The sequence below is a fragment of the Oncorhynchus gorbuscha genome, linkage group LG03, assembly GCF_021184085.1.
Source record: "Oncorhynchus gorbuscha isolate QuinsamMale2020 ecotype Even-year linkage group LG03, OgorEven_v1.0, whole genome shotgun sequence".
Classification (NCBI taxonomy): Eukaryota; Metazoa; Chordata; class Actinopteri; order Salmoniformes; family Salmonidae; genus Oncorhynchus; species Oncorhynchus gorbuscha.
Genome location: NC_060175.1, coordinates 83,724,927 through 83,739,039, shown reverse-complemented (window position 1 = coordinate 83,739,039; position 14,113 = coordinate 83,724,927). Strand labels below are relative to the sequence as shown.

The window sequence follows — 14,113 nt, the reverse complement described above, 5'->3', positions numbered from 1 at the left end:
CAAACAAGGGCACTGCGTTCATCCACCTCTGGCCTGCTCGCCTCCCTACCACTGAGGAAGTACAGCTCCCGCTCAGCCCAGTCAAAACTGTTCGCTGCCCTGGCCCCCCCCAATGGTGGAACAAACTCCCTCACGACGCCAGGACAGCGGAGTCAATCACCACCTTCCGGAGACACCTGAAACCCCACCTCTTTAAGGAATACCTAGGATAGGTTAAGTAATCCCTCTCACCCCACCCCCCCCCCCTAAGTTTTAGATGCACTATTGTTAAGTGACTGTCCCACTGGATGTCATAAGGTGAATGCACCAATTTGTAAGTCGCTCTGGATAAGAGCGTCTGCTAAATGACTTAAATGTAATGTAAATGTAAGCAGGACAATAACCTAAAACAAAGCCAAATCTACACTGGAGTTTCTTACCAATGAGACAGTGATGTTCTTTAGTAGCCAAGTTAAAGTTTTGACATGAAAATCTATAGCAAGACCTGTTTGTCTCGCAATGATCCACGACCAACTTGACAAACTTGAATAAATTGGAAAATAGTAAATGGGCAAATTTTGAATAATTCAGGTGTGGAAAGCTCTTAGAAATGTCTGAAAAGGGTGCTTCTGGAAAGTATTGACTGAGGTGTGTAAATACTTATGTAAATTAGATATCGATACATTTGCAAAAATTTCTAAAAACATGTTTTCACTTTGTCATTATGGGGTATTGTGTGTAGATGGGTGAAAAAAATATATACTTAATCCATTTTGAATTCAGGCTGTAACAACGTGTAGAATAAGTGATGTATGAATACTTCTTGAATGCACTGTGCATCTGGGGAGCAGATGGATAGGGAACCTTTACTGAACTGGTGAATACTCTGTTCCAGTGTATTCCAGGAATACCACTGAGCCATAGGTCTTTATTAAATGCCTTACATACATAATAACACACTGTACCAAAGCATGTAGCTATGCAATTACCGCAATTAAGTCATCCACCCACAAATAACTATTACAAGCTTAATGGACAGTAGAAGCCTAACTAGGATCCGATTTCAGATTGAAAGGTTGTTGTGTAATGGCCTAATTAAAGATATATGGTGGAGCAGTCATGTGTCCTACACAATCCTTTTAATGTACTATATTAAGGCTCCTGGGCGAAGTTTCCACTACGTACAGATATAGGATCAGCGTCCCCTTCCCCAATCCTAACCTTTAACATTAGTGGGGGGAAAAACAAAACTGACCCAAGACCCGAATCTAAGGGCAACTCCACCCCACACCTTTAGTAGGCACACGGTATGCTAGAGTCCCACCTGAAGCCAGGAATCATCTTAGCGAAGCCGATGACCTTCTGGATGCTGTAGCTGACCAGGTCAGCCAGGTGGGGCAGCATAGAGTGCTTGGAGCCATCATCCTCACTGGAGTCTGGGCTGCCTGCACTGTCCTGGTACATCATCAACAGACTGCTGAAGTTCATCAGCTTGGTGTCCACAGACTCTACATACACAGAGAGAGATAGACAGAGAGCGAGAGAGCGATACAGAAACCCAGAGAGAGAGCGAGAGACACAGAGCGAGAGAGAGACAGAGAGAGTGAGAAAGAGCACGAGAGTGAGAAAGAGAGAGAGTTAGAGAGAGACAGAGCGAGCAGAAATGTAATAGTTCATGGGGAATGTAAAGAAATGGTTGCTAAAAGAAGCAACAGGTTTACAATGAAAGGTACTGCCCATTATGCCATTATGTAGTGTAGAAGTAAGGCAGGGACACACGTGTTGTTAAAGAACCTTGGTACACATGGACACTATATGTTTGAGAGATTTTTTTTAAAAGACACCCAAGGCAGGCATTTTATAAAAGCAAAATGTATGGTACACAGCAGCTGTGTAACAAACCTCGGTGTGGTGTGATTGTGAATTTTTCCACAGCCAAGTTATGGCCTTTGGTTTTACCCTATCACTGTAAGGAGACCTTTGAGACGTTTAATGCCAACACATCTTGCTAATGGAAAATGTGATTGTGGTGCATGTATACTGTGTGTATGAGTGCTATATGTGCGTGAGCATGTGTCCCTCACCTGGTGAGTGGTTGAAGGAGTCTGAGGAGGCATCTGACAGAGAGTGAAGGGAGGCTGCACGACTGGCACTTCGTGTTACTGGGCCCTCTCGCACTGGGGGCTGCAAACAAATACAATTAACATAATGCAACATATTTTGATTTGTCTTGGAACGTGCACATAGAAGTGATTAATAAAACAGACCCATAATCACTTGAAATGAGAATGGTAAAACATTACATTAACATCATGCAATATCTGTGGTTTAGTATATAAAAACAATATTGCAAAAAAAGGGAGGACGTGAGCGGCTCGGCTAGTTTGACCAGTACTGACCCTGAAGCATGAGAAGTCAGAGTAGGAGTTATCATAGGTCTTGTGGTGGGCCTCCACCAATGAGGCGATGACCTGGCTCTGCTCATTGTTCAGCCTAGGTCTCAAGGCCTCCCGCGCCGCCTCTTCCTCTTTCCTCTTCTGGATCAGGTCCTTCTTCCTCTGCACCTCCTCATCTGTGAGGATGACTGGGGCAGAGAGAGGCGAGGGGGAGACGGGTAAGAAGTGGAGCGGTGGGGGAGAGCGAGAGAAGGAAGAACACAGCTAGCTTGATTGCCTCAGATCTACTGACAACCGTGTTCGTTAAGTGACTGTCACTTGCTGTTTTCTTCACACAAACAGCAGCTAGCTATGCGAGACTCTAGAATGTCAAGGAGAATACCATAAACACCACGAGTGCTGCAGTGTAATCTGAGCCGTGCTGTTTCTCAAACTAATCTGACAGACAAGAATAATTTTACATGCCAATACACGATGTGTCAAACTCATTCCACAGAGGGCAGAGTGTCCGTTTTTTTTTGCTCCTCCCTTGTACTTGATTGATGAATTAAGGTCACTAATTAATAAAGACACCCCTCACCTGGATGTCTAGGTCTTAATTGAAAGGAAAAAACTAAAACCCGCAGTCCTCCATGGAATGAGTTGATACCCCAAAACTAGAAGATGATGCGCAAAGCAATGGATGAATCAAATCAAAATAGAACTGTACCAGACAGAGGCTAACAACTACAAAATAGAACTGTACCAGACAGAGGCTAACAACTACAAAATAGAACTGTACCAGACAGAGGCTAACAACTACAAAATAGAACTGTACCAGACAGAGGCTAACAACTACAAAATAGAGCTGACTCCTTTTAGTCGACTGATCGATTGTTTGATCGATAGGCTGTTGGTCGACCAAGATTATTTTAGTCGAGCAGTCGTTAATATATATATATATATACACTGTACCAGTCAGGTGTGGACACACCTACTCCTTCAAGGGGTTTTCTTTACATTGTAGAATAATAGTGAACACATCAAAACTATGAAATAACAAAGAGAATCAGAACCCAAAAAAGTGTAAAACATAAGTAGCCACCCTTCGCCTTGATGACAGCTTTGCACACTCTTGGCATTCAACCAGCTTCATGAGGTAGTCACCTGGAATGCATTTCAAATAACAGGTGTGCCTTGTTAAATTTGTGGAATTTCTGTCCTTATTAATGCGTTTTGGCCAATCAGTTGCGTTGTGAAAAGGTATGGGTGGTATACAGAAGACAGCCCTATTTGGTAAAAGACCAAGTCCATATTATGGCAAGAACAGCTCAAATAAGCAAAGAGAAACGACAGTCCATCATTACTTTAAGACACAATGATGAAACTGGCTCTCATGAGGACCACCACAGGAAAGGAAAACTCAGAGTTACCTCTGCTGCAGAGGACAAGTTCATTAGAGTTAACAGTCCCAGAAATCGTCAATTAACTGCACCTCAGATTGTAGCCCAAACAAATTATTAAGACACATCTCAACTGTTCAGAGAAGACTGAGTGAATCAGGCTTTCATGGTCAAATTGCTGCAAAGGAACCACAATCAAAGGACACCAATAAGAATAAAAAACTTCATTGGGCCAAGAAACACAAGCAATGGACATTAGACCGGTGGAAATCTGTCCTTTGGTCTGATGAGTCCAAATTTGAGATTTTTGGTTCCAACCGCCGTGTCTTTGTGAGACGCAGAGGAGGTGAACGGATGATCTACGGATGTGTGGTTCCCACCGTGAAACACAGAGGAGGTGTGATGTGCTTTGCTGGTGACACTGTCTGATTTATTTCAAATTCAAGGTACACTTAACCAGCATGGCTACCAGAGCTTGGGACACAAGACACCCGTCTGATCCACGCCTGTCTCAAAGGACTAATCCATTGTGGAGGCCGCGGGGGTGGCACACCAACATCGACTGTTCCTATCATTTTCTGACCTACAATGTTTGTTTGGTTACGGTCATTTCTGTTAATTCAATACGTTCAATATATTATTAGTCTTTTACCGTTGTCATTTTCGGAGTGAACACGTTGTTCGAGGACCGCACAACCTAGGCTACACTTGTGAGGAGCAACTTGGTTTATTTCATTCCATTTAGGAGTTGTCAATATAGTCAGACTTTTGTTTGTGGTGCTCCTGTCAATGTTGAGTAAGGACACGCCGGGGATTATGCATAGAAGTATGCCCGGGCTACCTGGCTTGCGCACAAATGTGTGCCCATTTGGGGATCTGATATCTGACATATCTTACCAGCTCTCTAGGTAACCACTCGGCGTGAAAGGAGAAAAAGGTATTGCTCTTATCTGGTGGAAACGTCATAAAACAGGCCTACCTGATTACTTCTTATCCCTGGCACAAATAGCCTAAGTCTAGAGCTCACTGGACAGGAAACTGAGGACCCAGAATATTTTATACAAATGTTGCAAGTTTGCTCGTGCTAGCTTCAGGCCAGACCCAAGTTCCATGTTTCAGGCCATGTGTAGCCAATGTTTTTACCAGGATATTTTCTACCTGCAGGCTGCAAGGTTAATTATTGTTGGCTTTAATGTAGGCTATTTTTACATAGTTGGCAATGACAATAAGTTATTTTATTAAAACACATAGGGTGTGTCTATTTAGGGAACAATAATGTTTAAAAATGTAAATCAAGCGATTGGTCGAAAGAACAAACTACTCTAGGTTGCCCAGGATATAGACAGTGTATACATATATAGTCAGGGACAGTTTTACTGCACACTAGTAAATAAATAGAAACTAAGCTAATTTTAGTTTCAATGATGAAACAAATAATCAGACAGACTAACTGCTAAATAACTGTAAATAACTAGCAATAAAAAGCTAAAAGCCTTTACTGAATGTGAATAGGGCTGAGAAATGTCAGGGACCTCATGATATCACTATACTTAGGTGACAAAATATATATATTGCGATTCTCACGATTCTATGTGGATTACGATTCAATACTGTTATTTTATTGCGATTCTGCTGCTCTTGAACTACTTGTTACTTTAATTTCTTCCCCGTATTTTTTAAAGCTGCATTGTTGGTTAGGAGCTCGTAAGTAAGCATTTCACTGTATGGTTGTATTCCACACGTGACTAATAACATTTGATTTGATGTTCCAAACACCATATGTGTGCTGCACATGGACAAGATACCACATGGGAAAACGAGTCTCTCAGTCATGGAAATAAAAGTGCTGAAAACAAATTGGCTCTCTATGAAGGAAAAATATGGGAGTTTTGTTGCAGGTACAGCCAACTAGCGCAAAAATTATATTGTGATTGTCAAAACGATACAATATATCGTCAAAAATAATACCCCAATATGCAACTATCGATTTCCCCCCCCCATCACAAAATGGGAATCATCTTCATGGCAGGGCAATCTTGTCATGCCTGATGTTGTTTTCTACAAACTCCTGCACACTTCATTAGCAAAGAATGTCTTTTACCACCCATGTCAGAAAATGTATTACGCAACAGTAAAACAAATGTTGCCCGTTTCACACATGGACAGATAGAATTCCTGCTAAATCAAGTTTGTCTGCCATTAACAGCAGCTGTGGTCAAATACATTATGTTTATCACTTGCCAATAGTCTTCACTGAACAGCAGATTGAAGGAAACATACATGATGTAGGTGATAAAACCAAAACACTTTAGGAGCTGACTAACCACAACCAGGCATCTGGTTTGTGTTATACGCTAGCTTTTGGACTAGTCCACTGCAGCTAAACATTTTATTTAATCTATTGCCATATTTAAGGATTATCAACAATGGCAACAACATACAGTAACACTGTTCAGAACTAGAGTTGGACCAGCTTTACTCTATGATAGAATATTATTTTACTACTGCTGCCTGGCTGACATCAGGCCAGAATGGGACACCGAGTAGCCCATCTAGCATGGCATAGTCAGAAGGACCACCGCCGCAGCCAGGCAAGCGTGTTGTAATTTCCCAGAGTTCACCAGCAATAGTCTGCTGTGCTGTCTGGATAGTATTTCACAGTGCCTTTTTGTTTGGATGGCACAGCGGTAAAGTGTGAGACAGCGGAGGCCAGAAAATTGAGCTGTTTACCACAAAATTGTTCACATTTATTCATTAGCCTCATGCCTGGATCGACATGGCAGAGGACTGAGCTGCAGGGTGAGTGAGAGGATTAAGAAAGAACAAAAGAAGGAGAGAGAAGGCAAGAGAAAGAGAAAAAGAAAGGAGGAGAGAAAGGAGAGAGAAAGAAGGCAAGAGAGAGAAAGATGAGAAGAGAGCAAGGAGAGAGCAGAGAGAAAGATGAGAAGAGAGCAAGGAGAGAGCAGAGAGAAAGATGAGAAGAGAGCAAGGAGAGAGCAGAGAGAAAGATGAGAAGAGAGCAAGGAGAGAGCAGAGAGAAAGATGAGAAGAGAGCAAGGAGAGAGCAGAGAGAAAGAGGAGAAGAGAGCAAGGAGAGAGCAGAGAGAAAGATGAGAAGAGAGCAGAGAGAAAGATGAGAAGAGAGCAAGGAGAGAGCAGAGAGCAAGGAGAGAGCAGAGAGAAAGGAGAGAGAGAAAGATGAGAAGAGAGCAAGGAGAGAGCAGAGAGAAAGGAGGGAGAGGAGAGAAGGCGAGAGAGAAAGATGAGAAGAGAGCAAGGAGAGAGCAGAGAGAAAGGAGGGAGAGGAGAGCGCAGAGAGAAAGATGAGAAGAGAGCAAGGAGAGAGCAGAAAGAAAGGAGAGAGGAGAGAAGGCAAGAGAAATGGGAGAAGTAGAGCGAGAAAGAGGAAGGAGCGGGAGAGAGAACGAGCGAATGAGGAGAGAAAGAAGTATAAACAGGATAAATAAAAGGAGAGCAAAGGAGTAAGAGAGCAGAGAGGGAGAAGGATATAGGAGGGAAAGGGAGAGCAAAGGAGTAAGAGAGCAGAGAGGGAGAAGGATATAGGAGGGAAAAGGAGAGCAAAGGAGTAAGAGAGCAGAGAGGGAGAAGGATATAGGAGGGAAAAGGAGACCAAAGGAGTAAGAGAGCAGAGAGGGAGAAGAATATAGGAGGGAAAAGGAGAGCAAAGGAGTAAGAGAGCAGAGAGGGAGAAGGATATATGAGGGAAAATGAGAGCAAAGGCGTAAGAGAGCAGAGAGGGAGAAGGAGAAGGATATAGGAGGGAAAAGGAGAGCAAAGGAGTAAGAGAGCAGAGAGGGAGAAGGATATAGGAGGGAAAGGGAGAGCAAAGGAGTAAAAGAGCAGTGAGGGAGAAGGATATAGGAGGGAAAAGGAGAGCAAAGGAGTAAGAGAGCAGAGAGGGAGAAGGATATAGGAGGGAAAAGGAGAGCAAAGGAGTAAGAGAGCAGAGAGGGAGAAGGATATAGGAGGGAAAAGGAGAGCAAAGGAGTAAGAGAGCAGAGGGAGAAGGATATAGGAGGGAAAAGGAGAGCAAAGGAGTAAGAGAGCAAAGAGGGAGAAGGATATAGGAGGGAAAAGGAGAGCAAGAGTAAAGAGAAAGGTGAGAGGAAAGTAAAAGAGAAGGACAGCAGAGAGAAAGAGGGGGAGAAAGAGAGGAGAGAGAAAGAGGAGAGAAGGCAAGAGAGACTTGGTCAGAGTGAGGGAGGCAGCAATGATGTGAATTTGTAAGCGACTTTATTAACAGAGCTGATAAAGTGCGAGGGAGAGACGCTCTAGCAGGTGTAGGAGGGGCCTTGTGGTGTGAGTAATGTGAGCAAGTGATACAGGAGCAAGGATGAGGGAGAGAGACAGCAACCAACCAAACTTGCGCTAGTGTACTAACTTCTAGTTTGTCACAGCTAGTTTATTTATCATTCAATATGATTATGTGGTACCTGTTTTGACTGCATCAAACTGAGAGAAGCTAGCTAGCTAGGCTAACTAAGGCACCATGCGCTTTCTCCTTGTCCTACAGATCCAAATAACACCTCTATTCAAATTATTAAGTAGCAGCATAACTGTTGGCTCTTGGTTGTTGTAGCATATCCTTCATTTTAATTCCATTTTTCATTGATTAGATAATCTTGTAACTTGCTTTGCCACACAGGGAGGCTCTATGACTGTAGTTTCGCTTTGACTTGTGAGTGGCCGACAACAAGCCACTGCATAGGATATGGGGACATTCAGTTAACGTTTTATCCACAACTCTGTCCATCGCCATTGTAATCTGTGAAGCCAAAATGTTCCCAAACAGAAGATTTAAACTATTTTCTCGGGCGCGGACATCGATTCTAGGGTGTTAATACTCTGGGTCAGGATATTGTTAATATCACCACAACTACTACAATCCCTCTATTACTCAGAGAAAGTAAGGTAGAAGGCACCTCCATGCAGAATGAGCACAGAGGCGCTATTCCTGGCAACCCTGCAGCTTAAGGGAGCATGAGTAATTGTGTACTGCTCACTGATTTGGCAGGCTGCGCCGAGTGGGCAGGCCTGCTCTGTTGTCTTGGCACTAACACTAACAACTGCGGACAATGTGGCTGGATCCTCAGCATGGCAGCGGTGCTTTGAAGAAGCAACAAAAAATCTTTAGGGGCGAGGCTCGGATTGACCAATTACAGTGTTAAGACTACACCCACGGGTCATCAATGTCAACCGTCATTAACACACACAAAAACATGATTTATTCATGTGTACATACAGTGCTAAATGAGACACATACCGTAACTGTAGCAGTCCAATAAAAGAGGACCAACAGGCAACATTTAAAGAAGATCAACATTTTAACACTTTAAATAACCGCCTCCGATTGTATCCACATCAAGCTTAGCACAGCTCGACAATTGCTGTCACCAATCGCAAGTCTCATTCTGTGCCAGACCTCTGCCTGAAATGTTTCATACCACATAGTTTTTTACATGAGTGAGGTCCACATGACTGGGGCATGCAGCGCCAGGCAGCTCCCTCCTCATCCATGACCCCATGGCCTGAAGCTATAGCACTTGTGCAGACATAGAGGCCATTTTAGTGGTTTGAATCCTCTTTATTTTCCAGGGGGCTCATTTAGGCTTGTGACTGTTTGCAGGCTAGGCTACAGGGCAGCAGCACCACTCTGTATCGGACCATTGTGTAACGGGCAGGAGAAAGAGTATCATTGTTGGACTGGTCTTTATTTCTCTCCCACTCTTTCCCCTTCTCTCTTTGTCACCTCAAAATGCACATCTTGTCTATTTTCATAACCATGCGGATTTGTTGGTGTTCCGGCACAGTAAAGTGGAGGGTATTTCATAAAGCAGGATTATTATGACTTAGCCAGTAAATTTGTCTAAATATTCTGAAACCACCACATATTTTCTAATAGAGTACAGAATGTAAAACAGTACAGCCCTGGTCTATTTTCTGGCTGAATGCAACCCGAATGTGCCCGACCTCCTTGATTCAATCTTGTGTAGCAAAATTAGAAAGTGTTTTTACATTGGATAAAAGCAGACACAGAGAGCTACAAAATGGTAAATCATACAATATATTTGAGGAACAATGGGCAAGTAATTCTGCTTTGAAAGTTGCTAAACTTGTATCTTCACTTTTGAGAAAATGACCTTTGAACGTTTTGGTACCAACTGGAGAGCTCTTCTTTGTCTACACCCATTCACCATCGTTCACACCCTCTTAAGCTTTAGCCTGACCCATCTCTAAGGGTTGACACAAGCGTTCTGTACTAACAGCAGCAGTCAAGCACCCAAGCTAACTGGCTAATGACTTCCAGACACAAATGAGAGAACAGCTCACTGAACATTACTCACCCTAGCAGAGCTAGGCTGTTGTTATGTTATCCAGAGCGTTGGTGGCTGCAAATGTGCTGTCAGATTGTCCGTTCGTAAATTCAGAGCATTTCACTCTCGGAGCTTTCAGAGCGCACACTGGACACTATTTGATGAGGAGATCCGAGCATTCTGACATCACAATGGCAGTCAAGCACCCAAGCTAACTGGCTAACATTGGCTACTTTGCTAGCTACTTCCAGACACAAATGAGAGAACACCCCACTCTGACCACTTTACTTGCCCTAGCAGAGCTGGACGCTTACTGACACCAGTCATATTCAACGAGTGTTGAGCGTTCATAAATTGATCAGTTATTCTGCGCTCTGGCACAGTCAGAGTGCTCTGAAATCAAAGTAGATGGCAAGACTGAATTTACAAAAGCACCTGAAATCGTTACTTGCATAGTGGAGTCTTTTGTTAAGACATGTAGCTAGCTAGGTAAACAATTAACCATAATCCCAACTCATGACGTTACTACCCTGCATGAATCTGCAAGTAGCTAACAAACCAGGTTCAGTGTTAGCTAGCCAACATTAGGCTATAACTAGCCAAGCAAAATGGCTCAGATACGAATAACAAGATCATACACGTAACGTTAGCTAGCGAGTCAGCTAACAGTACACTTTAACTTGAAAGAAAATACTGTCAATTTGAAATGTCTAAAATCTGACAATGTAGCTAGCTAGACTATCATGGATGGACGCCTCTTACTGTTACAGATTCCAAGGTTGCCATGTGTTTGAAGATGTAATCCGGAGACAGGTGTTCTTCGTCTCCTTAGCTATCATAAACTAATTCCACTGATTTCAAAACTCGGTCCTCCAGAAAATGGAGAGCAACACTTATGCAGTTCTACTATGTAAACTTTAAAAAAAAAATACAGTGTTAGACAGGATTACCTACACATACTGACCAGCTGAAATAGACAGAAGCGTGCTATATGGCAGAACAATCCGAACTCATCTCTCGGCATGTCCAGCCCACTCATTATCTCAGCCAATCATGGCTAGCGGGAAGATTACTTCCTTTTTCTGTGGCTAAACCAACTAGGCTTGTAATTAAGTAATTTTATTCGTATTTACTGATGGCATACAAGTTTGTTATTAAGGCACATGAAAGTTCACATGTTCCAGAAGGCATATCTGTCAAAAAAGTCATTTTGATTTAAAAAAAAATTACGATTATGTTCTAGGTGGCTCTCGTGTGAAGTAGTGACCCGCGACATATGCCTAGTTTCCTGAAACAGATCAAAAATACAGATATCTAAAACATAAAGAGCATGTCCAGGTAACAATGACTATGCATGAATGTACAGTAAAACAGATTCTACTAACATTATGTACAGTACACATTACTGCTTTTTTACATTAGGCCTATATGATGTAGTCTTTAGCCAGCATTGAGCCTAGCACTTAAAGTGCTGAAGTTACTGTATTTATGACCATTTAGCAATCAGTCTCTGAGCACTCACACTCCTTCATCATGCCGATGTCCACGCAGCGTTTGAGCCGGCAGGCCTGGCAGTGCCGCCGGTTGTCCTTGGTGATGGTGCAGCTGCCGTTGAAGGGGCAGGTGAAACAAGCCTTACGCTTCATGCTGCGTCTGGTGGGGACAGCAAGACAGAGATATTGAAACCTGGCTCACTGACACGTTCAAATATACACAGAGACATTAAAAACACTGGATTTATTTTGCAAAATGGAGGCAGATGGGATGGGATTATTACTCAACTGGATTACATTTGCAGACACACAAACGGAATAAGAAAGACACACTACCCCTCTCACAGAAAAAACATATCATGAGCAGTCACGCAGCGTGCCCTTTGAAGTAGAGGTCGACCGATTAATCGGAATGGCCGATTAATTAGGGCCGATTTCAAGTTTTCAAAGCAATCGGAAATCTGTATTTTTGGACACCTATTTGGCCGATTTTATACCTTTCTTTAACTAGGCAAGTCAGTTAACCTCTAGGGTATGTGGGACGCTAGCCAATCTCACTGGCCAACATCCAGTGAGATTGCAGAGCACCAAATTCAAATACAGAAACTCATAAAAATTCTGAAAAGATATTTTACATCGGGTTGAAGATTAACTTCTTGTGAATCAAACCACTGTGTCAGATTTCAAAAATGCTTTACAGTAAAAGCCGCAGTAGACAAATCATTACAAATTATTATTTTTTATCCCCGGATTCCCACCGCAAACAGAACATTTTCAGCTGGATCTTCACAACTAGCTAACGAGATAACCGCAACCCCGGATGATTACTCCTGGCTAGCATTTCCATCCACTTAGCTTGAAGCTAGCCCGGCCAGAGCTCCTGTGCTACCACCGAAGCATACTGGGCTACAATATCCGGACCCACGACCGGTCTATCGATGTGACCGCATGAAGAGGCATAAACAGACTCACCCCATCGCGACGTCCCCCAAAGGCTAACTTTCCAGCCCTTGCTATCTCCTTGCTTGCTAATTCGGCCTGCTAACTGCTAGCTAGTTTAGCCCCGGTCCACTAACTGCTACCTTGTTTAGCCCCGGCCTACTAACTGTTAGCTTGTTAGCACAGGCCTGCTAACTGTCTGAATCGCCACGTCCCAACCACTCACTGGACCCATATTTACTTTCAATCTCTTTTCGATTTTTAAGTCGATTATACCTTCCGGTAACCTGCCTCACCCAATGTGATATGGAATCATGATTATTTTTAATTTTTAGAACACATTCAAGAACCTCCAGAAGCTAACGAGCTAACTAGCTACAAGCTATTTAGTCATTGTTAGCCACTGCTAGCGGCTTTTACCTTCTACACAGCCAGCCAGTTTTTTTTTACCTGGATTATACTCGCCAGTCGAGCTTCCCTGCCCCATCCACCGCTGCCCCCTGGACACTGATCACTTGGCTACATAGCTGATGCATGCTGGACTGTCCATTAAAACACGGTACTCCATTCTGCTTGTTTATGTTTTATCTGTCGGCCCCAGCCACACTCAGGCTCTGTGTGTAGTTAATCCGACCCGCCCTGCCTAGTCAACGCCATTTTACCTGCTGTTGTTGTGCTAGCTGATTAGCTGTTGTGGTCTCACCTACTGTTTTAGCTAGATCTCCCAATTCAACACCTGTGATTACTGTATGCCTCACTGTATGTCTCTCTCAAATGTCAATATGCCTTGTATACTGTTGTTCAGGTTAGTTATCATTGTTTTAGTTTACAATGGAGCCCCTAGTTCCACTCTTCATACCCCTGATACCTCCTTTGTCCCAACTCCCACACATGCGGTGACCTCACCCATTACAACCAGCATGTCCAGAGATACAACCTCTCTCATCATCACCCAGTGCCTTGGCTTACCTCCGCTGTACCCGCACCCCACCATACACCTGTCTGCGCATTATGCCCTGAATATATTCTACCATGCCCAGAAATCTGCTCCTTTTATTCTCTGTCCCCAATGCTCTAGGCGACCAGTTTTGATAGCCTTTAGCCGCACCCTCATACTACTCCTCCTCTGTTCCGCGGGTGATGTGGAGGGAAACCCAGGCCCTGCATGGCCCCAGGCACCCTCATTTGTTGACTTCTGTGATCGAAAAAGCTTTGGTTTCATGCATGTCAACATCAGAAGCCTCCTCCCTAAGTTTGTTTTACTCACTGCTTTAGCACACTCTGCTAACCCTAATGTCCTTGCCGTGTCTGAATCCTGGCTCAGGAAGGCCACCAAAAATTTGGAGATTTCCATACCCAACTATAACATTTTCCGTCAAGATAGAACTGCCAAAGGAGGAGGAGTTGCAGTCTACTGCAGAGATAGCCTGCAAAGTAATGTCATACTTTCCAGGTCCATACCCAAACTAATTTTAAAAATTGCCCCCTCATAGACATCAGCCTGACCAAATACACCTCCGCTGTCTTCAACCAGGATCTCAGCGATCACTGCCTCATTGCCTGTATCCGCTATGGAGCCGCAGTCAAAC

The 14,113-nt window shown here is 43.4% G+C and overlaps 1 protein-coding gene across 3 annotated transcripts in view; it reads right to left on the bottom strand.

Moving 5' to 3' along the window:
- The window catches only part of LOC124032076 (vitamin D3 receptor A), a 93,873-nt gene that overhangs the window by 13,957 nt on the left and 65,803 nt on the right, over positions 1-14,113 (bottom strand). For all 3 annotated transcript variants that reach the window (XM_046344138.1, XM_046344139.1, XM_046344140.1), the window contains 4 exons: positions 11,615-11,745; positions 2,379-2,563; positions 2,064-2,163; positions 1,304-1,487 (listed from right to left, as the gene is read on the bottom strand). In XM_046344138.1, coding sequence (XP_046200094.1) covers positions 1,304-1,487; positions 2,064-2,163; positions 2,379-2,563; positions 11,615-11,745 — 600 coding nt within the window. The remainder of the gene's footprint in view (positions 1-1,303; positions 1,488-2,063; positions 2,164-2,378; positions 2,564-11,614; positions 11,746-14,113) is intronic.